Consider the following 27,454-nt stretch of genomic DNA (forward strand, 5'->3'; position numbering starts at 1 on the left):
TTGGAAGATTAATCACTTGTAAAGCCAAACCAATCACATGTTGGACGATTAATCACTTGCGCTCTCCAAATGAAACATCAACAACACACAAAATTATTCAATATATTCATACACATCTATGGTTTTCTTTACCTCTTTTCACATTATATTATTGAAAAAATAAATGGTAATTGCACATTAATAAACATGAATAATAATAAAATTGAATTTGTTAAGACTTTACAATGAATTGTGCAAATAATTATAGATCATTGCATTCCCATAACTTTCCCATTCTTATTACAGATATTACAGAAAATTAACTCCAAACTAACATTAAAATAAGCCACTAAGATTGACTTAATTATAAATGTAAATCTTAATTTTTCAAACACATAACAGCGGAGCAAAGGCGTTGATACATCACTGTCTCACCATGTTTATGATCATATCGACCATTTTCAGAGCCAAACATGGTTGATCAAGAGGTACCTGATCAACGAATTCAAAAAACGTTTATTATTGTGTGAAAGATTTTTGGATAGAAATTGCATCAGAAATTATTTGATTGATGTCTCGAGTCATTAATGCTAGGTTTATAATCCATCCCGATACCAGCAAAACTGAATAAATTTCTCTCTTTACAGCTTCCATGTTAATGTAATTCAAACAATATGAGATTTCACTTACAAAGTGCCCTGCCCCGAGAATCCAGAAGAATTGTAGATTGCTGTATGATTTGATAAACCCATATGTCTGTGAACCGTTGCAGTAGAGTGGAGTGCGTTTTTTGGAATTGAATTCTGCCAATCCCTTCCACCTGAAACAAACAACTTTTAGCTTTCTGGGGGCTCTAAATCCTTCTCATGCAGCTTTTCATTGAAATATCAAATACCATGGATATTCAGTTTGAATTTGCACAACTCGTATTATAGTCTCAAATAATATTTTATTTTGTTGGGGTTCAGAATTTTACCATATACGTTTTGGTAAAAGATCAAATAAAATGGATAATTAATTTGAGTTTTTTATACATACTTCAATCGTTGAACCCAAGCTTCTGTTCCCATTGTTGCACAGATCAAATCCAACTGTATTTGTCAAACTTTACCAAATGAGTAAACTCTGGAACATGTTTATCAAATAAGATAACCATATAAAGTTCAGTTCTAAATAAACTTCAGCTTTTATTCTAAGACAGAATGACCTTACCTGCCCATTGTAAATTGTCACTTTTTCGCCTCGAGATAAGAGTTCATCCACCTGAAATTTTCAGATAAAGCAATGCAATTTTAAAGCTTGCAGTTGGAAAAAGAGATGGTAAGGTGAGAATTCTGAGGTAGATTTTTCGATGCTGTTATAATAAGTAGGGGATAGTAGAAGTAAAAGTTATTTTAATCTGCTATTGGGTAATACCCTTCAATCTGAAAGGAACAAATATGTTGTGTTAGTGAGATTTCGTAGTTTTATGACTAAACTGTGGGCTTCAAGAAACAATCCTGATTGTAAGATTTTCTAAGACCACCGCAGAGACCCAGCATCACAAATATGTTTGATGAAGTTAGGGTCACAGTTAATGTGGATACCTAGCTTACATTGGTTTTCACTGCAAATTGGCTTAAGTATCTAATTTATAAAAGTTCAGCTTTTGTTTAAATTTGTTTTCAACTTTGAGGGTTGTGAAATAACCTCATCGACTGTACTCTTCATGAAGTCATTTCCGAGTGCTTCGAAGACAAGACCTGACTGCGCACCCCATCTGGCAAATATTACATTTTGATCAATGTCAGCTTTTAGCAGAAAGTAAAACTTATTGTATTCTGAAGTTGAGATAGAATTCAGGAAGTAGCTACAACTTCCCTCATAAAAATTAATATGTATATTTAGTATATGGAGATTCATAGAAATAGGAGAAAGTATGAGAAGCTTTTGGAAAGGAAGTATTGGAAGATTCATACAGAATGACTGAGGTAGTATCGTAGGTGCTTGAACACATTTTCATTTTATTTATCTATTAAATTCTTTCTGCATATTGTAGGAATGTGAAGGAGAGATTGTGTCATTTTGACGCATATTATTTATCTCATTTATCATCTCTTGAGGCAATATGGTAAGCACCTGAACACTATCTTTTTCATCAGCTATCATCTTGTTTCTACATATGGTATGTGAATGAGAGAATGTGGCCTTCTGTTGCATATTATTTATCATGCAATGAATTTGCTACCACATTTATAGCTAGTTAAGTAATATGGTTTTGTAAGTTGAAAACAAAGTTCAGAGTCCATGTGTTTGATTGTTCTTTATCCCGGTAGAGTATTCTTTCCACAGCTTCTCACAAGTTGCATAAGCACATTATACACTTGCAGGTTTCTGATTGTTTGTATTTGGTTGTTTATAAGCCTAATCTATAATTTGTGAATATAACTGAAACTAGATATTTAGAATGTTTACAACACAAACTGAATCTGCTTTTCTCCTCTATACGTCTCCTTTTCACTGAGATCTATGTTTAATATTTGATGCTTTGCAACCCCTACACTTGCCCTTCTAATGCAAAAATGTGCTTCTCTATGCCATTTCATATGTTGTCAGCATTTGTTCTTGGCACACAATTTCTGTAAGGATCATGATATTCCTATTCCGGGAGAAGAGGATAGGAGAAATTTTCCTCAACATGAATCCAACAAGAAATCTTAAAAAAAAGTGTGTTCTCAGCTAGAGATCATGTATCTATTACCGTGGCTTGAAAGTGTAGTAGTATTTAACTGGCTTAGCCTCTAGTATTCTGAAAATGATCTAATGTGGAAAGAACAAAATAATATTATTGTGAATCAATTCTATTAGATTTCCACAATCCATGATAATTAAGTGAACAGCTTCTGGATTGTGTGCAAGTTTTTAATCATCAACATTTCGGATCACACTCCGTGATCCATCATCAGGATGAATGAGAGTTCAAGGAATGAAAAATAATATTAATGTGTTAATGCAAATCAAGAGTGCAGGTTAGGATAGCTAATCAATGGTGTTAAAAGGACTTCAACATCCAAAGATAGAAATCTAGATAATCTGCAACTAGGAAGCAAATAAGCTAACAAGAGAAGTAAATCCAAATAAGCAGGCCCCCAATAAACTGGTGTTTACAAAACCATGCACTAAAAAATATTTCTGTGAAAGGAGGTTCCTATGCTAAAAAGAGAACCAGAGATAAAACCAAGAGAAGAGAATCAACTGAAAGAAAGAATCTATCCCACATCAAATTCTGGAACAGAAGGGCCAGCATCTTGTTGATTACCACAAAAGGGCCAACATAGAATCTAATGATTGGTGCGAAGATTGACCTTGGCTAGGTTGGCTCAACTTAGCAATCTTCGGAAGAAGCAGGATTCTGAACCCTCTGCCTCTCCTAAGTTCTATGGCTGATGATTCTCCAAACCATAGTTGAAAAACTCGGACTCGCCACGGACTCGGCAAACCAAAAATTTGGACTTGGACTCGGACTCGTGAAAGACTCATGAAAGACTCGGCAAGGACTCGGCAAAAAAAAAAACCGTAGTTTTACAAAAAAACATAAAGAAATTAATGCATTTAGAGAACATAAGAGCCATAATTGAAACATTACACATGTCACATACTCATAGTTTCAAACTTTCAACTCTAAAATGTATAATACCAAGATTTCTTCAATGCTAATTATGCTTTTATATGGAGCCTAATCAGACTCGGAGGTTAAATTTTCCCTACTTCCATCGGTGCAATTTCCCCCTATATTTTTCGACGGGGGTTTGGGGGCAACGCCCCCAAGTTGGGGTCAAGGGGCATCGCCGAAGGATCTTGAAATTTGACTAAGTCTGGAAAATTGAAGAATCCTCCAAAAACTAGATTTTGCATTATAACTCCTGGAGGTCCGAAACCACTCTCAAACATCCTGACAGTATATATGGAATATAACTTAAAGTCTGGAATGTCATCCTGATCTTCAAATGCCTTGAAATTTGGCTAAGTCTGGAATGTCTTCCTGATCCTGAAATCTGACTAAGTCTGGAAAATTGAAGAATCCTCCAAAAACTAGATTTTGCATTATAACTCCTGGAGGTCCGAAACCACTCTCAAACATCCTGACAGTATATATGGAATATAACTTAATCACTTATACTTAAATGTTATATTCCATATATGAATCCTGACGGAGAGACCAAATTTTTTCACATGTTAAACTCAATTTTAAAGCTTGCATGACATTTTTTCTGGGTCGCACGAGTCCATCTGAAAGACTCGCGAGTCCATGCAAAAGACTCGCGCGAGTCCTTGCAAAAGACTCGCGAGTCTTTCAGATAGACTCGCTAGGACTCGCCTCGCGAGTCCTTGGCGAGTCGACTCGTGGCTCCCATGGACTCGCGAGTCCGTGACGAGTCCACGAGTTTTAAAACTATGCTCCAAACATAGAAAGAAGATTGCTAATAAGTTGTCATTTCTGTACCATGGGATGTGAATGACAAAAAGCAGTTGATCTTCTACATAAAGAGTGAGAATGAAATCTGAAGTCCCAGAGACTAATCACAGTGAGGCACACCATCAGGTGCCTATCAATGCTTGATAGTGTGCATCTGATAGGCAGTTGACATCCCCGAGGCTGAAACAAGGATAAAAGAAGGAAATAACTGTTTCCCAAAGGTAAAGGTTCAAACACCCCCATTGTAGAAAGAAGAATGGTATATCATCATATTTGTTTCTATTTGAGGCAAAGGCCGGCAAATTCGGTCCACCAAGATGGAACCCAGCTACAACTAACTGAACAATAAGAACAAGCAACTTATTTTGATTTAAGACTTAAACATCAAAGTTTGTATAGAATGTTGGGAATCAAAAACTCTGAAATTTGAGAGTACTTAAATCTGTTGACAATAATACATCTACTTTTTGTTTGGAATAAATTAATGAATCACATTGCAGGTCCACAAGAAAATAAACTCGGAATAAATTATTTAGGAATTCATGTTTTAAATAAATTACTTGCATTTATTAGTGTAACATTTTATGCTAGTAAGTTGTAGCAAATGTCAAATAGGCTGGAATGGATGGGCAGGGAATACGCATGGATTTCAAGATGTAACCATAATGTATTAAAATATGACAGCTGTTTATCCTATATATATATTTGACATTTATCTTATTTTCATTGTTCAGAACTTCAGACATGTAAGGTTATATAGGTAGTTCTACCTTTTAAAAAGAAATGTGAGTCACATTAACTATGATTTGGAGCTTAGCTGAAGTTAAAGGAAATCGACAATATCCATGCCTGAGAAATACATTTAACTAATAAAATCAAATCAATGCTATAAGATATGTTAAATCAGGTAGCATTGAAAGTGTTGCAAAACTTATTCTTAGTAGTTCAGAAGGCAGATTTTTTAAACAGAACTAAGCAACGTTCTCAAATACTGAGACATGGATATTTTCTGTTATGTGCAAGTTAAATTCATATTCTTTTATTCATTTCCATGAAAGAATTCATGCAATGCATTCTTACTTTATGCTTGGTGGGATGATCTTCAGTTTTTCACGGATCACTCCATTCATAAATGCTTGTAGGTCAAAATTTGATTCATCTTTTTTCGAATTTGTTTTGAAGTTCAGATATCGCAAGTAATGTCTAGGAGTCCCACTTTCTAAGGCGTCTACTACTGATGAAACAGGATCATCCCTTGAATCAAGGAGAAAATTGTAGAAATCCTGTCAAACACACAATAATTTGCTGTTACAAAATAAAATATATGTATTTCATGACAAAATTTTCTTGATATGAGTAAGAAAATATTTTTAATGTAGTGAAAATCAGTTTGGTTTTGTCATCACACAATTGAAATGTTATCAACACTGTGACCGATGACTAAGCAATACTTATCCTAAGTGATTTATATAGTCACAAATTTAACTGAGCATATTCAAAACTCAACCAATTTTCGCAACCAATTTTCGCTGATCAATGTGATCACACACACACAGCTTGAAACCTAGATATATTTTTGGACATTAGAAAAATGATTTTCATTCAAAGGCAATAGAGACCATTTTGCCTCTTTCTCTTTACATTGAATTTCCTGTTTTAGCATTTCCAGTAGCTTGCATTAGTATTTTATTTTTTTCTCTTCCCATTCTTTTGGACTTGACAACATACATACCACATTATTGCTATTAGAGCTAATTATATACTGAAGTCTGGACCAAGAGTCTTTTGCTTGTAGATACTTCCCCTTTGCTACCTGATCCTGAATTTCCAGAGCAACACTGTAGGCATGGAAAACATCATTTATAAATTAAAATTTGAAACACGTAAATTAATTCTAAAGATGGTAACAAAAATGGGGCAAGGCCCTAATTTCAGAATAATGAAATTTGTTTCCAATGAGTTCTAGATCCAGAGAAACATATTTACCTTGAATACAATTTTGAGAAGAAAAGTAAAGATAAAAAATGGATAGTCAACTGTACCCGTGGGCCTTATCAATGTCTTCCAGTCGTGATACAACCTTAAGTACAGGTCCCCATGAAATCTATTAATTGTAGAAACCTAATTAGAAAATTATCCTCTTTGATAAGAGGTAGATTAAATATTTAAGGTTTCCCAATGTAGTGGGAGCAAAGAATAGTTTCACGAGCTTACCACATAATCTACAGGCGAAATCCAGCTATCACCTAAAGCAACTCCTGTAATCAAGATGAAAGGTGTATAAATGAGTTCCAAAAGGAGACTGTTTACATACAGGTTGTTAGAAAATTACTTAAAAAGTTTCTCTTTAAAAAAGACAAAACTCATTAGAGGAACGAGAAAATAAATTTGATTTTATGTGTGTACTTACACTTTTACAGGTGCACATAAGCATATGTTGAATTGTATATAGATGTTTCTTGGTCTTCTTCTCACATGCTAACAAAGGAACATGTAGCTCGACTAGTTATTTTTTTATTTTTTTCTTACAAGGTGGACTATCCATTCTGGTTAATTTGATTGCACAATGATGGAGGCATACTATTCCATAGTGCTAACTGTTGTCATTTTATGACACCCTTGGTCCATCAGTAAGAACCGATTGGAGATATGTTCCATGGACCAGTGCTGCCCCAATTGATCGAGGAGAAAAGCAATAGAATCATGAAGTGTGAAGTGTTGCCTTGTCCGGAGGAAGTTCCTCCCTTGGCCTTTTCTTCCTTCCCCGGAACCCCGAGGTTCTGAGGTTCTTTCCCTTTGCCTTCTCCTATTCTCTTTCCCTTGGAACTCCGGAACCCTGAGGTTCCGAGGTTCTTTCCCTTTGCCTTCTCCTGTTCTCTTTCCCCCGGAACTCCGGAACCCCGAGGTTCTGAAGTTCCTTCTCTTTGCCTTCTCTCGCTTTTCCCTCTCCAGAACTTCGGAACCCTCCCTCTTCGTTTCTTCTTTCCCAGAAGTCCGGAACCCCAAGGTTCCGAAGTTCCCTCTTCGTTTTCTTCTTTCCCGGAACTCCGGAACCCCGAGGTTCGGAGGTTCCTTCCCTTTTCTGCCTCTCCTTTTTCCGGAACTCTGGAAACCCGAGTTTCCGAAGTTCCTCTCTTTCTTTCCCTTTCTCTTCCATTCCCCGGAACTCCGGAACCCTGAGGTTCCGAAGTTCCTTGCCTTCTCCAGAACTTCGAAACCCTGAGGTTCCGAAGTTCTCTTCCTTGCTTCCCTTTCTTCCTTCCCAGAACTCCGGAACCCCGAGGTTCTGAAGTTTCCTCCTAGCCTTTTTTCCTTCCTTTCTCCGGAACTCCGGAACCCCGAGGTTCCAAAGTTCTCTTCCTTGCTTCCCTTTCTTCCTTCCCAGAACTCCGAAACCCCAAGGTTCTGAAGTTCCTTCCTGTTGGTGCGTTTTTTTTTACAATGTCGAACACAAAATAAAGTCACCAACGGTCACCTTATCCTCTCTTGATCAAGATCAGTTCGTATGCTAAGATTGCTTAAAGTTCAAACGGCTAATTCCAAGGTTCCTTCAGTGCGTGGATGTGACTCACTTGTTTGATGGGTTTGCTATTAACCCAAGGGGCCTTACGTGTGTTCAATTGAAGAAGATAATAAACTCATGCAAGCTCAAGGATTTCTACACGGATGATTTGCAATGAAAGCCCTAGTTTTAGATTTTTTGCGATTTTCGAATTATGCAGAAAGTAAATGAGAGTAGGGTAGAGAGAACTATGCTAAAGCTAATCTAATCCTAAGAACATGAGACGGGATCACTCATGCGGAATCAAACCACGCTTCGTTTCGCTAGCAGAGCACAAGTACACGAAGGCGGTGCAATCTTCAAAGGGTGCATGGAGGTTTTTCAGATCACCAATATGGACCATTGGATCGAACAATCTTTACTGATGATCGAAGTTAAGCATATTCACATCAAAAGTCTTAGGCTAACTTTGCACGGTATACAACAATCAACTGCACACCAAAAGTATGAGCTCGGATTCTGCAACAAGTACTCCTATCAAATCCAATTCTCCTAACAACATATAAGCAAATCTAGTTTAATTGAAGAGAGCAAGACCATGCAGATTGCCAAAATAGAACAAGAATACACCATCAAAATCGAACAATGTATTAAGTTGGCTACTTTACAATCCTGATGCAACAATCTCAGACAATAATCTCTCCTCCCTTTAAATGAAGGGGGTCACCCCCTTATATAGACCTCAGGCCATGCAAACCCTAATTAGGGTTTCACCCTAGAAGATTCCCCACTCAAGATGCAACAAGGTGGGAATCGGCAATTAATAACCCATCATGCCCATACACAATTAATTCAAAAGCCTAAAATAGCACCCACTAGTGCATTAAATGTGCCCCATGATGTTGATTATGCCCAAAATATAATAAACACCTCCATGCAAGGAATAAATGTCCATCATTCTTCATGTGATGGCGACATGCATGGAGAATCTATCATAAAACCATAAATGAGGAGGCTGCATGCAAGAAGATTCCTCATCCGACTACGACATGCATTGACTGGACCCACACTTAGTCAAAACACCCCCAGCAGTAAATACGCCACCACTATTCAACTAAAAGATTCTAGTCCAAGAATGGATGACCATTATCTCACTCATTTATGGCATATGCAATGAATTTGTTGACGACGACTTCCAGCTCTCCGATGGAGACACTTGGCACATTTTCAATGTTGAATTCCATCAAGGCAATTTCCTCCTTGCTTTTGGGAAAGATGTTTTCCTACTCCATCATGATTTACCACGTCTTCTTCATTATAACGGAAAATGAAGAAACATTTGCAAAATGTTCCTTCGGGAATGAACCTACGAAGAAGAACTCGTGCAATTGAGATTTCAAGTTCACTGTTATTCCACCGTCATTGAGTTTCCCTATGAACAATGCCTCAATTGCACTGACGATTTCCTCCTGCACCCCTCTGATGGAATCTTTCAAAGTAAAGGAGCCTACGCTAAATTTATTGAAGGTGTTCTTTCCTAAGCAAACGGCGTAGAACCATCGGGGAAAGTCATAGGCTTCATTCTCTTGAATTACTTTCCCATCAATCAGAATTTGCCTTGGAACCTTCTTCAGAGCCCTGAGTCGCGGAATGGTTAAGTCCTGGTAAATGTGCACATCCTCCCACAATCCTTCTGTTGTCTCTAATCTGCTCAGGAGGGTCACGAACCTTGAATGAAGCTGAGCCAAGTCCTTGACGAATTTTCCCACTACAATGTAAACGTCTTCTATCCATTCCCTGAAATTTTGTGCCATTGCTCTAATAACTTCTGCGTCATCAACAACTTCCTTAGGAAGGGAGGAAGGAGGAATGAATGAAGGACCTGCCTCCCTGAGGGGTCTTTTGAAACCCCTGATGTAGTCGCATAGGCTCTATTTTCTTCCCTTAGCCGCTTACATTTTGCCTTGGATTTCAACATCTTTTCCCTCATGGCTAGGGAGGATTCTTCAAAGTCTCCCATTACTTGACCTGTGGAAGCATGACCGAGATCAATCTGTCTGATAACATAATCCTCCTGCCTGATTTCGATTTTGTCTTTATCTACTGCAGGCTCAGTAATGTGCAGGGTTCGGGATCTAGACTCTTCCCTGACAACCTTGGAAAATTTCTGGGGAGCCTTCCTTTCTGCTGGCCGATCCATCCTTTTCAACAATTCTTCCAACTCCTGGGCTGGATTAGTTTCCCTTTCTGATTCTTTTCTCAGCCTTCCCACCAACCAATATGGAGCGGGGATGGAGTGACTATGAACTTCTACGTGCTCCTCCTCCTGTGACTCTTCCTCCATTTCACCAAGGATAGCTTCCATGAAGCTATCCTGGCGAGCCTCTTCTTGATGTGGGGGACTTTCTTGTCTTTGACTTCTTGGCTGATGGTGTCCCTGTGAAGCATTAATGCTGAGTATATCTGGTGTCGGAATGGTCTCTGGAGGTGGACCTGCTGGGTGTGGAAACATCACTACCTCCTGCACACTCAAGGAACTCGCCGGTGAATACTCCCTCTCTGTCCTTGCCCTCTTTTGTGGAGGTTCTTCCTGTTGGACTTCCTGTTGAACCTCTTGTGGGACTTCTTGTTGGGCATCCTTCTTCCTTGCTGTCCTTGGTCTCTTTGGGGCATTTTTTCCTTTATCCATCCGAACTTCCCCTCCTGCTTGGACTTGTGAAGAACCATCGGTCGCCTCACTATGGGAATCTAGACTTCCCATTAGCTGATATGTCAGATGAACATTTCCTTTTGCCAACTTCTTTATCTGCCTGTCAATCCAATGCTTAGTGAATTTCAGCACCGGTCTAGCTAAGACACTCAAATCATCCATTTCGGGCTCTGACCAATCTGGCAACTGAATGGGCTGATCTTTCACTTTCTCAAATTCAGGTTGTATCAAATCTGAATCCTCCTTCACCTAATCTGGCACTTGATAAATTTCACTTATCTTGATGGTGTCGAGGGGCAATTTGGAATGCATCCTCTTCCAGACCTCAAGGTCATCCTCGACACCTGCCCAATAATCTTCTAAGTGAAACTTGTGTATGAATTTGACGCCGGCAACCTTTTTGATTTGGCAGTAAGGATCATAATGGGCCCTGGATGTATAAAATGGTAGGCGATAGAATGTCAATTCCCTTGCTGCACTTTTAGCGGCTTCCAAGCCTGGGCATATTTCCATGAAGTCACTAAAGACAACTGGGAATTCAATTGATTTCTTTTTCTTCTTCTTTTGCAATTGATCATAGGCAGTTAACTGTCTCATGAGCTCTAGCAATATGAGCTTGTCTGATGGATATCTTGGCAATTTGTATGACTGGAATGAGAATCCTTGCATCCTGATGTGGGTGAATTTAGGAAATTGCAAGAATGCAACTCCATACTTCTGGACCAAGGCACTTGCTTGCAGCGACACCCTTACGTGCAACTTCTTTTGCATAAGCCATGTCAAGTACATAGTGAAGGTGTCATTCGCCAACCTGTAAGAATTAACATTGTGAAGATGCAGCTGGGGATAACACTCATGTACTTTCAGCTGAGCTGGTCCTCAACCCATAATTCCTCTCGCTGGCAGACCATCAAATCCTCCCCTTCGTGCAAGCATATAGAACAGGTAGGAGCTCATGAAAAAGGACTGGGACCTTTTTTCGTTTAAGTTTTTCAGCTGCTCATGCAAGTAATGACTGATCAATCTGGCCCAGTCAACTAGCCCATTTGAATTCATGATCTCGCCTATGTAGAAGAACATCTAGGTCTCAAAGTTCACAAAATGTGAACACCCCATTACTCTGCTCAACATCTTTATTAGGTCCACATACTCCTGCTTGAACTCGAAGATAGTGAGAGTCTTTGGCATCTTGGAGGCATGCACTCTAGGCTTCAACAACCACTGCTTATTAATCAAATCAACACACCTGGCAGGACCTGCTTCATATACTGCCTGAGCTCCGTTGCTGGTCCTGTATGTCATGGAATAGTGCGAAGGAATTCCGAAAGCCTCACCAATCGACTCCGGAGTCAATGTTGCCAGTAGCTTGCCATCTGGCGTTGAGATTGTCTTCGACTCCAAATTATAATGTGTTGCACATTCTAGGACCAAGTCTGGGCACTGAATGGCAGGAGGAAAATCGGCTGCTGCAACAATTCTGCTTTTGACAATTTTGACAGCTGTTGGTGATGGATTGTGCCCTTCTGTCCCGAACATTCTGATCTTGAATGCAGCCAAATTGAATGTGCCTGAATTAGTATCGTTGATTTCTTCCCACCTTGAATTCAGCCGAGAATGAGGAAGGGAACCTTTCATTTCTGCCTTGATCAATGCCTGCTTGGAGAGGGTAGCTGCCTTGCTTGATTCCGCCATCCTGGGAAGCACCTTGGAAATGATGAAAACAGAGACTAAGTATGGCCACCCTTCACTTCTCCAATTCTTCTTTCTTGAATCCTGCATGTGAGAAATGAAATGCCTCTCCATGCTTATATAGAATTCTTCAAAACGTCTTGCTAAGTTAGGAGGCATTAAATTAGCAATTGCATTCATGATGCGTCATACTTTCCCAATCACTGCTCCATGCAAAAGAAACTTCCCATGCGAGTGAGTTTGAATTTAGAAGTTTCATTAAATGCACTAAGTCATGCGTCATACTTGGAAGATTCTCCTCGCCACCTCATTAATTTCCATTCTTTCCAACTTCGGAGAGAATTTGAAGGATTTTTTCAAGATTTGCTTGATTTCATTCTAACTTGTTGCCTTCTACTTCTGAAGGAATTTTCATGCCTTTTCAAATCCCCTATTTTTTAGGGATTCCCACGATTTCGAATTTATTAAATTTTCCATATTCTGATAAGATTCGGTGTCTAAAAAATAGAAAATTCAAAAATTTGCCCGAGGGGATTTTTACTTTTGATTCCTCCTTGACCCTTTGGCTTTCATGCCCTAGACAAATTTTCAATCTTCAAGCTTGAACGTGGATTTTCACTGGAGGGGAAATTTTGTCAATTTTGTGAATCTTCCATGAATGCTTGATTTTGGCGCCCAGCTGGAGAGTAGGGCGGAATTTTGACTTGGTGGATGGTATTCATTCATTTCATACTCTCCATGAACATCCTTGTTTGGTGCCCTCACCTAGCACTTGGGCGCTATTCCTTCATGAAGGAGAAATTCATCGTTGTTTGGCTTCTCCATGACTCCTCTGCTTTGGCGCCCTTCCATGTCTCTAGGCGGAATTCTCACTTGAGGAAGTGATGCAGAGCATCATGGAAAACCAACTCACAACCAAGGATCTTGCTGATCCAATCATCATTACACTCATTAAGTGGCAATGCAAATGGTATTCATCCATTCTACAATGCAATCACAATATAAGCTTTACACAAGGGTTGTCTATCAAATACTTCCACCATATGCCACCAATCAACCCCAAACCACTTTAAAAGGTTATATTCCATCCCTACAGACCTTAATTCAATATTTTAGATCATAAAATTCACCAAAACATGAGACAACAAATTCTTTATTCCCATGGAGTACCCTAGTTCAAGGTTTCATCCTTAAAAACTGTTTTCACAAAAATAACCACAACTTCTTCAATTCTTAACCAAATTAAGTGAGATAAAAATAAATTGAAAGAGAGTTCAAAGACCTTTCCAAAACATATATCCTTTCTTCATCATTATTCTTAATTTGGCCATATCAAATGCTGCAACAGGACTGCTCCTGCCTTTACCAGTCTGATTTCACAATAAAATGCAGATGAACAGTCATTAATAACTTTTTACATATTGAAAATAAATCCAATCGCTTCGGTCAGATTGTAGATAGGTCAGATAAACAACTTTTCCCCAAGTTATAGCCAGATCCAACGGTTAAATCAAAAGTTATGAAGCTTTTCCCAAAACTGGTTAACCCTAGGCACGTCCATAACTTTCTCAAATCTGCATGAAATAAACTCAAACGAAAAGAAATGGAAAGCTTATTCATTTTTATACACTATCCAATTAATAATACATGGTTTTCCAGGCTGTACATGGCCGTACAAGGCCTGGAAACCAGAGGAAAACCTTTAAAACACCAAAATAACAAATTGAAAAACCAAGAACTTGTTACCAAATTGATTTCAATGCTTCCCAATGCCTTCCCTTTTTTCATTTTCATGGATTACAATCCTTAAATACATAAATCAACCTCTTGGGTCGAATTCCCTTTGAAAATTAACTAAATAACCACCTTTCAACCAAATGACACCTCCTCTATCTAGGTTTTGTCTTGACAACTCTTTGAGTTTGCACTCAAAACTTGTTAAGATATTACATGGAAATTATTAACACCTTATAATGGACCAAATAACACAATTTACATCATTTTCCCCCTTCATGATACTTTTACACAAATTTGACCTCATAAACCCAATCAAGACTCAAATACACAACTTGGGCAACTTTGGACAAAATGGCTCATTTAGCCTTACATATTATGATTCAATGGACTCAAATGACCTTAATACATTATGAATGACTCAAATACAATCAAATTGTTCACATTATGACTTTTGACCTCCTGGTATGTTTGTGTGCTGAGGTGCTCTTGCACCAGGAAGGAATTCATCATCTAGTGCACTGTCCATGAGAAGACCATTTTAGTGCCCTCCTGTGTTCCTAAGTGGCATTTTCCACCTGGTGGGGAATTTTCTTCACTTCCATGGATTTCTTGCATCCCCTAATTTAGCGCTCTTTCCCTCTTGTTGTGACGTTTTCACACATCGCCCCATTTAAAATGGGGACCCCCTCTTTTTGCTTTTGTTTTGCCTGTTCTTCTCTCTGTTTTTAGGGTTTTGAGTAAGTGAGTGAGTTGTCTGGGCTAGGGCTAAGCCTTAGGGGTTTCTTTTGGATATTTTTCAAGCTGAGTCCAGTCAAATTTTGAAAGTTATTAAGCGTCCTTCCAAAGGTTGATTATTGAAGTAAGGTTAGTCTGTCAGGAAAGTCAGGTATGTCTCAGGTTAGGTCTAGTCAGGGTTCTTTTGGGAAAATTCAAATTTTGTCTAAGTGTTAACATTTTGAAGATGAAATTGTATATTCTTGCTTAGGTAAATTTTGATCAGATTTCAGAGGCAAGATGATGCCTGAAACACAAAAAAGTGCTCCCGTCCCTCACTGAAGGACCATGCCACTTTTTCAAGATAATTGATTCCTAGCCTTGAAGATGACCTAACTTTGCCTTGTGAAATCATTGGAGACCTAAATTTTGAATATTTTAGCCAGAAAGGACAAAAGTGCTCCCGTCCCTCTCCAAGGGACCAGAGCACAAATGTTATTTTATGCATATTTGTCACTGACTTTTCTATTTTGTTTTGTGCAGGGTCTTCCGGAATGATAATTGGACATGACTTGATACTTTTGAAGATTCTGAAGGCACAAAAATGGTGAATTTTGAAGGTTAAAGGAAAAAGTGCTCCCATCCCTCTCCAAGGGACCAAGGCAAAAGTGCTCCCGTCCCTCACTGAAAGACAAAGGCGAAAAGACTTATTGGAGCCATTCCTGGCCTTGTTTGGTCAAATTGAAACATCAAAGGCATAGTGAAGGACGAAATGAACATGATAAAGCATCCAAACTTGATTGAAAGCAAAGAAATGATGAAGTTTTTGCCTAGAAGGTAAAAAGTGCTCCCGTCCCTCACTGAAGGACCAGAGCACTTTTCTTTATATGCACAATTTTAGACCTTTATTGGACATTAACTTCTAATCATAGCATGAAGTAAGATGAAATCTTCTCTAGCAAAGAAATTTCGAGGTGAAAAGTGAGACAATTTGGCTTAGAAGGTAAAAAGTGCTCCCGTCCCTCACTGAAGGACCGTGCCACTTTTTTCAAATTTGCACTATCTTTGCAAGGTTAAGGTGATTTTATGATTTGAAGAGGTTAAGGGAAGCATGTTTTGTCCATTGAATATAATTTAAGCAGTCTACAAAGGAGTAAATCAACCCAAATGACAAAAAGTGCTCCCGTCCCTCACTGAAGGACCGTGCCACTTTTTCAAGTTTCTCTTCATTGTTCGATATTTCATGATAAAACTTGACTTGGATGGGAAGGACGAAGGATGTTTTATGCCTTGGACGCAATTGAGAGGTTTAAAGAGCAAAAAGTATGCCAAAATGACAAAAAGTGCTCCCATCCCTCACCAGGGGACCAAGACAAAGTGCTCCCGTCCCTCACTGAAGGACCATCCCACTTTTCTAAAAATACAAATTTCTTGCAAAGGCAAGGCAAGTTGCGTGATTGAAATGAATGAGAGAAGGCAAGATTCATCCATTGAAGATAATTTCGAAGGCTAGCAAAGGACAAATAAGCTTGTAATTGCAAAAGTGCTCCCGTCCCTCACTGAAGGACCATGCCACTTTTTCAAAGTGCTCCCGTCCCTCACTGAAGGACCATGCCACTTAATATGTTATCTTCCCTTTCTCACCAATTTTGGACAAATTGAGACCAAGGCGCAAGTTTGAAAAAGTGTTTAAAATGCCTTGAAGTTGAATTGAGATGCGAGAGTTGCAAATTTTGACGACAACTGGCAAAAGTGCTCCCGTCCCTCATTGAAGGACCGTGCCACTTTTTCCAAATATGACCATTTACCTTGCATTTTGAAATGATATTTTTATTACCAAGGCTCAAGATGGTGTGAAATGTGATATTCTACGCCTTGAGGGTAAATTGAAGATTAATATGATCAAGAATTCATGCAATGGACTCAAAAGTGCTCCCGTCCCTCACTGAAGGACCGTCCCACTTTTTATGAAAACAACTAATTCCCTCCGAGATTATGCTAAGGCAAAGTTGTGTGAGATAGGAAAGAACTTCTAAAGCATGGTGAACGAAGGTTTGACTTCAAAAATTGAGAATCCTAGCCTAAAAATGAAAAAGTGCTCCTGTCCCTCTCCAAGGGACCAGAGCGCTTAAAATGTACATTCTTTATTTTTGCCATATCCCAATGTTGACATCCTCCAAATCGCATGAAATGCCAAAATCATCAACTTCAAAATATTTGAAAAATTTAAATTAAATTGGCAAAGGCGCATGGCATTTAATAAATTAATTTTGAGCCTTAGAAAATCGAAATTTTAATTATAAAGGCATTTAAATTAATTTTTATTAAATTAAAATTGAAAAAGGAACGCTTGAGGTATTATTTTTATCCATTTTATTAGGTCGGCCTCATGGGTAAGTGGAAGGTGAGCGCTCTATATATTGGAGGTGTTGTTTCACAATTCAAATCATTCACTCATTACTTCAAGTGCGAATTTGGAGAGCAAGGAAGGAGGTGCGAAAGCTAGCCTATTTGGAGCGAATTATCTTGAGTGTTGAAGACTGAAGGTGGTGGAATTGATGCTTGAGAAGATTAAAGAAGGCGCATTTTGCTAAAGGAAGGACTTTGATCTATATTTCGCCTAGCCAAAATTCACCCTATTTTTGCATCATTTCTTAGAGTTTAATACTCAAGGGAAGGTATGAAGAATTACTTTTTTGAAGATCTCATTCAAGACTTATTGTGATCCCATTGCAATTCTGTAAAATCTAAGTCTTGAAAATCCAATTTCCATTCATGATTAATTTGAAAATGTATAATTCTTGATTTATCATGACTTTTTTCAAATTAATATCTTAAGTTTTACCTTTGAAAGGTCTTAAATTTCATGCTTTGAGGTTTGATGCTCAAAAGACTAACTTTAATATTTTGTGTAGGCATCAAATGGAGATCCCGGAGTTGTAAAATCAAGCCAAATCAAGGACGGTCTCCTCCAAGAAGATCAAGCAAGGACAAGGGCGACCTCCTCCAGTCTAGCATCGACAAGGACGACCTTCTTCGATCAAACATCAACAAGGGCGACTTCTCCAATCCAGCATTCTAGGGCGAGGTACATCAATCATCCTGCCAATCAAGGACACAAGGAGTTAGAGCAAGGGTTCGTTGAAGAAGCAGATAGTTCCAGATGAATTAATTAAAGCTAGCTTCTCAACAACATCAAGTTGAATATCTACCAAGTTACAAGTGTCAGACAAGGTGGCATCCTAGTCATCACTTCTCCAGTCAGTGTGGTCCACCTCAACAATGTCCAGATTCAATGTACCCAACTCATGGGAGGTGGCACAAACTTCTATGTACCTACCCCGGCTATCCATTGGTTGAATTTTCCAGAGAGGACATGTGTCCAAGCAATACAATTTTATCATTGGTCAAGCATTAAATGTTATGTAATGGTTGTAACAAACCCTAATTAGGGTTTTCATTATTGAATCTTGGCCATTGATCTCGAATTGATCTTAGCCATCGAATTGTATTGAGGGCACTATATAAGCCCTGACATTTCATTTGTAAAGATATATAGAAGCAATTAATAGAAGATAGATAGAGAGTAGTTAGAAGGTGATTAGCTAGTTGATAGAATAGCAATTAGAGTAGAGTAGAGAGAGAAGGCAAAGATTGTTGCCAAGATGTTGTTGTAAAAGACTTGTAACTTCATTGAAGAAATGGTGAAATTTATGGGTCGATTCGACAATTTGCATGGTCTTTAGACTTCTCATATTTGATTTCATGTTATTAGATGAGTGGAAGAAATGTGCTTGATTGATGGTGGAATTCGTACATCCATACTACTAGCAGTTTGTTGATTGCAGACTTGCCTTGCATAGTCAACTGGAATCGTTCAGCTTAAGCCTAACTTCAATTATCGCTTCTTCATTGATATGCATCAACCTGATGGTGTCTATGCCTGCAGTGATGATTTGAACATCATAAAGCTTTCCTTCGAAGATCGCACTAACCTTGTGGAGATGTTCCTGTGATGTCAAAACAAGACTTAGTTAGAATTTCATCAAAGATCATTCATTGCTCTTACATTCTTAGTGTTAGGATTAGATTCTTTCCTCGCCCTCATCTTTTTTCCTTTTTTCAAGTCAAAGCTAGTAAGAGCTTGTGTTCCAGCAATATTCAAAGCAGATCAGACGTTCAATCATCAAATGCAAGCCCCCTTGTGATTCCAGCAAATCACATCATACCACAAAGAGCTTATCCACACATAGAGACCCTACTTACAAGAACCTTGAAGTCATCCTGATTGATCCTTTTTTTGCGACATCTTCAGCAATCAGAGGCTTTATTCAAGAGAGGATAAGGTACCCTTGGGTATTTTATTCTGTGTTTGATTGTGTACAAAATACACGTCAACACCTCTCTTGGGCGCTATTTCACCCTAAGGAAGGAATTCACAACCTTTCCTTCTTTCCATGAATGCCTTCTTTGAGCGCCCTATGTAAGGTTGGGGTGGAATTTTGCATAGGTGAAGGACTTCATCATTATTCATCATTCTCCATGGAATGCTTAGTTTAGCGCCCTCCATCTTCCTAGGGCGGGTTTTGACTTAAGAAAGGAATTCCTTGCATCTTGCATTCTTCCATGCCTTCATGGATCTGGCGCCCTTTACTCCCTTTGGGCGCTATCTGGACTTGGGCGTGGAATTTCTTTGTTTTGTGCTTTTCCATGACACTTCTCCTTGAGCGCCCTTTCAACGCCTAGGGCAGATTTTTGCCTTGGCTAAGGATTCACAGATTGCGGAGTGAATTCCATGATGCATCAACTTTGGCGCCTTCATGGGTAGCAGGGCGGCATTCCTCACTGGTGGAGGATTCAATGAATTTGTGAATCCTCCACGGGCTCTCCATTTTGGCGCCCATCTCTGGCCTCGGGCGAAATTTTGACTTGGTGGAGGATTCAGTGAACTTTGTGAATCCTCCATGCCTTCTTCATTTTTCCAGACTTAGAGAATTTTCCCGAGCTTTCCATTTCAGGAGTGGGCTTCCAGCATTCAACCATCTTCTCGCTTCTCTGTCTGCTTTCTAACTTTCTGGAATTAGAAATATTCGCGAATTCCTGATCTTTGTCACCTTGCCCGAATGGTCCCGTCAGAACAAACTTTCCAAAAATAGAAACCTTCAATGTGTCAGTGTTAGACCCCTAGACAAGATATAGGAATGACTTACTATAAATAGAAACTTACTAAAAATAGTAAGTTTGATTTTTGGCAAAATGATGACATTCTAGGACTCAGTAAAATCCCTAAAAAATAGTAACTTTCTAAAAATAGAAAGTTGCTTCGTTTTGGCTCAAATTTTATTGGGAGTTTCCTTGAAGGGTCCTGATTCCATTCGTATGTTCAGTTTTTCCAAAACCCAAACAGAAACCCCTAAAATCTAGGACAAAAGGCAGAAACTCTAAAAAAGGACAAAACATGCCCTAGACTTCACCAAACTCGCTCAAACGAAAAGCAGATTAACTCTAAATGACCCTCGAACATGCGCAAAGCAGAGAGACTGACGAGACTGCCACTAAAACTCACAAAAAAACCAAGACCAAACAACCAAAAGGGCCTAAAAGTTAGGGGGGTCCCTATCTGGGATGGGGTGATGTGTGATTAGGTCACAACATCTGGCGACTCCACGGGTGAAGTGTTGAAAAACACTTCGAGTGTTGAGAAACACTTCAGGGTTTGAACCCAAAGTAAAATTCAAGTGCATGGATATCAACCTTGTTCCAGGAGATCATCCAAAACTCTTAAAATCAGTTATGGCAGGCTAGTGGTATCTATACTTCAAAAGCATCCGGGACATTGCCTCGCTGCCAATCAAGCCCCATAGCCCCGACGAGGTTGTCTCTGGAATTCCACAAATATTGCTCCACTGCCAGTCGGGCGTCCATAGCCCCGATGGAGTTATCCGCACATTCCCAAAGCCAATATTTTGATATTTCTTTTATTTTTCATATTTCTTTCTCTCTTTTGGTATTTCATTTTGTTTCCGTCAATTCCTTTGGCTCGTAAGCAGTGAAGCCTACTATGGGTTTGGAGATTCCGGTGCTGCTAAAGCAAGATGTAAAGTTTTCACCAACCATAACTTCTCCTAAAAGATTTGAATGGCTCAGAGCAGAGGTCCGGGTACCGTGGAAAAGATAGGAAAAACAACATCACCACCCCACCAACAGATAGAGACTCCCAAACACTTTAAGGCCACCCAAAAAACCCAAGACCCAAGCAAAACCACACAAGCGGACATGCTCGAGGGAAACCGGCACTGAAAGCCGCAAACCAAAACCAAAGCAAAACCCAAAGCAAACGAAGCACAACAAAAAAGAAGAAACCCAAAACCCATAGGGTGGGAAAACAAAACTTAATCAAATATAGTACAAAGCAGTTCTCATAGGGAGACCTATGATTGGAAATAATGCTTAAGGAATTGCCTATTGACAGGCAAGGGAACATCCTCCCCTGTCAGGGCCTTTAATCTGAATGAATCCTCGGAAATTTGATAAGGACCCATCCATAACTTGTCAAACTTGTCATGATCACCTCTTCTTTCGTGGGCCTTATCCCAATACAAAACCAAGTCAGAAATCCGGAAACACTTGACCTTGGCCTGTTTGTCAAACCACCGTTTGACCACTCCCTAATGCTTCACAAAGTTGTCTAATGCTTGATCCCTTTTCTCCTCAAGGTGTAGCAACTATGAAAGACGCGTCTGAACCGCATCTTCACCATCCAAATATTCTTGCAGGAACTACAGAGTTGGGATTCTCAACTGGATGGGGAACACTGGATCCTGTCTGTAGACTAGATGATAGGGAGATGTTCCCAAGGAGTTCTCCATCCGTGTCCTGTCTGCCCAAAGAGCAAACCTCAGCTGTGTATGCCAATCCTTGGGATTCTTATCCAACAGTTTCTTGATAGCACTCAACAGATTCACTTCGACCTTCTCACCTTCACACCCTTGCCTACATATGCAATGCTCTTTGTACAATTTATACATACACTCATTTTCATTTTATGATACACATGCTTTTATGTTCATTATTTCACCAGTGGAAGTTAATTGTGCTTTCAGATCTTGCTATTTCTTCAACAAAACAAGTCTGCACCAACACCAACAATCATAGATCTGAAATTTAGCAAGTAATATTGCAGCAGCAATGTGAATACAACCTTGTACAGAACTATGGTTGGAATAATGTATTTGATTGCAACTAGACTCGATATAATGCAAGTAGTAAGCCTGATTTTCAAATTTATGGAGACACCAAAGGATACACATTGATAAGAAGGTTAAGATTTCTGAGTTATGTTAATGCAAACAAGGGACATGGCATTTTATAAACTGCAACAAATAATTTTGGGCTGGTTGGATACATTGATATTGATTGGATAAGAAATATAGATGATAGGAAAAACACATTGAGATATGTGTTCCACTTGGGTTTAGGAGCCATTTCATGGGCATCTAAGAAACAACCCATTGTTTCTATTTCCATAGCTGAAACTAAGTGCATAGCAACAAATGTAGCAGCATGTCAGGCCATTTGATTGAGGATGATTCTAGCAGACTTAAAAGAAAAACAAGAAGATAGTACAATCATATTTTGTGATGGTGTATCTTCAATAGCTTTGACAAAGAATCCAATCTTCCATGGACGAAGCAAGCACATAGACATTTAGTATCATTTCATAAGGGAACTAGTAGAACATAAAGAAATTAATGTTCGATATTATAGGTTTGAGCAAGAACTCATGGACATTTTTACTAAGCTACTCACAAAAGATAGTTTTAAATGCCTAAGAATAAGTTTGGGCATCATGGACACAACAACAATATCTTTGGAGCCCTCATGGTCAACTTCAGTTTACACATATAGGTCAAGCTCTGGAATGGTTGAGCTTTGGAAGAGCTTTGAAAAGGCAAACTCCAAAATGGTCGGGCTTCAGAAGTGCTCCAGAATGACTAGCCCCAAAATGGTTGAGCTCCAAAAGAGCTCCAATATGTCAAGCTCCGGAATGAATAGCTCAAGCTCTAGAAATATAGAACGAGCATGAAATAGACTCAAGATTAAAGGGGAGTGTAGGGGGGTGTTGAAATTTATAATCCTGAGTTAGAATATTAAATTTCTGATGTGTTGTTTTCAACTAACAAAGATTTCCTTGATCTTGCAACCTACATTCCCCCTACAACCACAAAACAACAAGTAATTATGGGGGCTCTGTTTCTCATGCCTAGATTTGGCAATTTTGAACAACAGTTCAATTTTTGGAGGGAAATTTAATGTTTGTAGATGAATCTGACAAGTGTGGGAAAAACAAAAAAGGAAGATGAGAAGTGAATAGTTAAAGAGAAGAAAATGTTGAGGAAAAAGGAAAACTATGGAAAACTGTAGCAGCAGCAGCAGAGGTGTGGGAAAGAACAGAATTGGGAAGAAGAAATTGTGCAGCAACAGCTACAGGCATGCACACAATAGCTCTTAAAATGCAGCTCGATAAATTTTTGTGATAACTATGTAACTAACATGTTTATTGTAAAAGGCATTTTGATATAAATAAAAAATGTGTTTTCTTTGCTTTTATGCATCTTTATATCTGCTACTAGCCAATGGTTTATGAAGACATTATGCTAGCCGCCTTTATATCTGCTACTAACTATTGGAGCAATTTGAATATTTAAAGGACGCATTTTGTTTCTTAGATGACTCGATTAAAGATTTGAGTTTGTAATAATTGTTTGTGATCTTATGGATTGATATCAGTCGCCACTTTTCCTAAAGTCTTTGCATATCTTATGTCTAAGGTTCACTAAGAAAGACTTGAGTGGGCCCTTTCAATATTCCTAGCCTGTTGTCCATGCTTCAAAGGAAACCACAAGATTGTGGAGGGCGTGAGCTGTTAAAAGAAAATGAAAATCAGGTCATTCTCTTAAGACTTTTCAAGCCTTTGCCTCAGCCGCCACCTTTGGAGAGGTTTAGAACAAGTTTAAGGAAGCACCCAAAGAAAGATAATTAATATTACACAAAATTGGAATTGAATAATAATCAATCTGTTAAGAATGGTCAACTGACATATGTAGGGTTGTGTCCCTTGAGCAAGACAAAGTATATAAGGAAGGTAGATCTAGAAGGAAAAGCAATCAATCATGCAGAAATATTATGACATATTCCAAGTGAATCATACAGCGAAAGAGGACAAAGCCCCTCCAAGGTTCATAAAAACAATTTAAGGATGAAAACTCTTATCAAGTTATTGGACAAAATCTCATAACTTGATCAGAAATTGGAAATATTCATACAAAGGAAATCGCTGCAAATTGAAGGAAAAATCACAGCAGAAAACAAAGCTAAGTTATATTTTCAGAAATATTTTATAAGCTTTAATTTTGAATATTATAATAAAAACTACAATGCTAGATAAATTAATATTTATAAATATAATGCAACTATCAGTTTGAGTTAGAATTATTGTTTAAAGGTAAAAATAAGAAAGTGTCTAAAATGAGACATTGTAAAGAAAATCTAAAATGAGACATTGCAGAAAAAATATAGTCATTATAATTGTTATACATAACTTCTGATTTTGACCGTACAAGTTTTTTCCCTCGACAATAAACATGATCTAGGATAATCTCCTTATGCTTTTCAAGACAAGGGTACCTTGGATAAATTGGAAGACACCTCTGTTTGTTTGTGCTAAGACGTGAAAGACAATTCTTGGCATTGACATATTTTTAGTAATCCGCCAGAGAAAGAGATCTTGTCTCTTTATGTTTGGTCTTCTATATAAATTCTAGCTGGAGCATGCTAAGGATGTGGCCTCCAAAAATTGAAATAAAGATACAAAAATAGATGATATCTCATAAGCCTGTGCTACAAGTTCTAAGAAGCATTATACATTTTGATAAGGACAATTCTTGAACGCTATTGTGTATAAGTAGAATATGCAATGAGTGAAGGCATTGCCCTCCCCTTTCTTTCTATATTTCTTCTTTAAATTAACATGGATAAGAGGGTACCTCCAAGTTTGACCATAAGTTGTCCAGCAGCAATAGCTTTGCTCAAGGCAAGACCGAGCATACTTGCATGCTTTCCTCCATATGATTCTGCAACTATAAAAATAGGTCTGTTTTGCAAGGTTCTGTTTATTTTCTCAAATTCCTTGAGAAATGTTAACAGATCATCTGCTGCTGCAGCATCCGTATGAGCCACCAATGTGTCATTTTCCACATAGCTAAAACCTGCAGAAAACACAGCATAAAAGATAAAACAGAATCATAAATATTGAATAGATGCGAATTTTTCAGCAAATGGTCTTTCAAGACAATATTGATACTAGAAAATAGAGAAAATAATTATGATTTAAATAAAATAACAATCTTATGATACCTGAACCAACAGGACTGTCCTGTGCTCCGTGTATGTAACATGCAAATAGAGGAATTAGTTTCGAATTCTAAATTGATATAAGCTCTTCTAAACACGTATTGTGCCAGGTATCTAAGTTTTGTCTGCATTGGACTCTTAATTCATGGAAACAATTTTGTGTGCAGTTATATGCCCAAACTATGGCCCTTACACTCTGAGATAGAAAGATTTACCAGGAATAAAAGATCTGCTTTTTGCAACCAAGTTGATGCCCGAGGCTTCAATTTAGTGTTCAATGGGCCAATTTCTTGAAAATTTCCTATTCCAACAGCTGAAGAGCCCTGCAAAATACTTGAAATTTCAATCTTAATGATTGAAGAGGCAGATCCGAAACACATCCCTTTGAATAAACATGGCTTTTGTCTTAGACATTTTTGGTTAGATTCAGAAATACTAAAGGCCTTACCGGTCCACCTTGCAACCACAGAATAAGGGGCCATGAATTCCTCGTACCTCCAGGACTGTGGTAAAGCCACCAGAACATGTGGGCCTCTAGAATTTTGTTTTTTGGAAGATAATGTCAGTTTTGTGATGAGGAATCATATAAATTATCCAATTAAAAAATTAGATTCTAGCAGCATAAAACAGGATTCTCTAGGAAAATCGATAGATAGTATCAGAAAAGAAGAAAAAAAAATTACTCGGCCTGACTTCAATATAACCCCACGCTTCAGATCCATCTGGTGTTCCTGAAATGAAATTGTATGCAAAAGCCGAATAGCTGGTTGCTAAACACCATACTAAAATCAACAGGTGTCCCTTTGCATGTGAGTAAGTCATGTCTCCAAGAGTACCCACTTAAGCTTTCGTAGAAGAAAACCTGTTTTTGTGTTCTGTCACTCTGAAACTTCCAAACTTCTGACCACGTGTGCAGTTAATTATGCTCTCTTGTCATCATGGAATCACCTGTCATTCGTAGATTGAATGACAAGGGGAACAAAATTCAGACATAATGATGTGGCAAGCACTATTTACAGCCAAATTGGTAGACAGCTATCCTTTACATGAAAACTGCTTAGTGAAGTTAGTTGAGGGATTGAAATCTTGTCAAGTATATGCAAATGGGTGCTGTAGGACTTTACTACTATATAGATTGTATGGTATCCCTGCTGCTTGCATAGCAATGGTTAGAACTACCTAAACCGGATATGAAGAAACGCAGAGGAAATGATTCGACCAAGTTTTACACTTGATGTATAACTGTAGCCTGTTTTTGTTTTTTCTTAAAGCTACAAGCCTTTGCAATCCGAGCCACCGTTGGGTTACTGCTATTTTAATGACCTGTTTGGAATGCACATGAACTTGGTCAATTTAGCATTACTGTTTGGGTAAATGAGTCCCATTCAACATCGCACGTTTGATATGGGTTACAGAGCATTGGAGGTACTTACTAACACATTACAAGAATCAAAATGCTCTAGAATTGTTTAATTTGATTTATTTAGCAATATGTTCTGACTGAGAGAGTAAATCTTTTTAAAAATGATGAAAAGAGAGTCCATCCAGATTTCCAATCCACACGTGGGGTACCTACCGCCCATTGCACGTTCACTACAGATAAAACCAATTAAAATGACATGTACGGTGATTACTTTTTCTGAAATGGATGCATATTTTTGTATATATATGTGAATAATTTGTGTGTACAAATTTGTGTGCTCTTAGCAGATTAGAGCATGCATTTCCAATGATAGTCTACCAGTCAGTCCGTGACAACCTGCCATTAAAATCTAATGTGGGACCTATTGGATTCCAAATCCCAATGCACTATTTGGACGTGCTCTGCCTTTTGTGGAACTATCTCATAAACAGGAGCAATTGATGCGGTTCCATAGACAGATCCCAGAGACTATATTTATGAAGTGTCTATGCAGCTACATAAAATGTATGGTTATGAAGGAGACATATAGTTTTCTTTTTCAACACGGTGGCCGGATAGTTTTATGGAGCAGGGGTATATATATATATATATAATTGGTTAAATCAGATTTTTTTCAAGTAGATATGAAATCTTATATACATGTTAGATGTGGGGTTAGAAATTTCTTCCATCAGTCTAGTAGATTTTGATATTAAATTTTTTATTTCTTCTATCAATTTAGAAGATTTTGACAATAATTTTTTATTTTGTAATTTAATATAGGAATAGGGGAAGGGGCCCAATTACCATTCATGTTCTAATAATTGTGCGTTGAATTTGTTAATTAAAAGT

At 38.3% G+C, this 27,454-nt stretch overlaps 1 protein-coding gene and 1 long non-coding RNA gene across 2 annotated transcripts; one reads left to right on the top strand and one right to left on the bottom strand.

Moving 5' to 3' along the window:
* Positions 1-170: 170 nt before the first annotated feature.
* LOC131041875 (serine carboxypeptidase-like 51) lies at positions 171-26,644 on the bottom strand. Its single transcript, XM_057975100.2, has 14 exons — positions 25,884-26,644; positions 25,649-25,734; positions 25,416-25,523; positions 25,204-25,222; positions 24,834-25,055; positions 6,650-6,693; positions 6,478-6,539; positions 6,168-6,273; positions 5,516-5,718; positions 1,669-1,738; positions 1,192-1,242; positions 1,018-1,070; positions 670-799; positions 171-471 (listed from the first exon to the last, which is right to left on the bottom strand). The coding sequence occupies exons 1-14, from the start codon at positions 26,020-26,022 to the stop codon at positions 403-405; spliced, it is 1,362 nt and encodes a 453-aa protein (XP_057831083.1). The 5' UTR covers positions 26,023-26,644; the 3' UTR covers positions 171-402.
* Positions 2,016-27,228, top strand: LOC131041876 (uncharacterized). The gene is made up of 2 exons (XR_009105084.2): positions 2,016-2,089; positions 26,911-27,228. It is a non-coding gene; the product is annotated as an uncharacterized LOC131041876 (long non-coding RNA).
* The last annotated feature ends 226 nt before the right edge of the window (positions 27,229-27,454 follow it).

This window comes from Cryptomeria japonica, chromosome 1 (genome assembly GCF_030272615.1).
Source record: "Cryptomeria japonica chromosome 1, Sugi_1.0, whole genome shotgun sequence".
Taxonomy (NCBI): Eukaryota; Viridiplantae; Streptophyta; class Pinopsida; order Cupressales; family Cupressaceae; genus Cryptomeria; species Cryptomeria japonica.

Coding starts and splice junctions, on each gene's coding strand:
- LOC131041875 (XM_057975100.2), bottom strand. CDS start 26,022: ATGACTTACTCACATGCAAAGGGACACCTGTTGATTTTAGTATGGTGT. Junction 1,071..1,191: donor TGACAATTTACAATGGGCAG/GTAAGGTCATTC, acceptor TGACAAATACAG/TTGGATTTGATCTGTGCAAC. Junction 800..1,017: donor GCTTGGGTTCAACGATTGAA/GTATGTATAAAA, acceptor TGTTTGTTTCAG/GTGGAAGGGATTGGCAGAAT.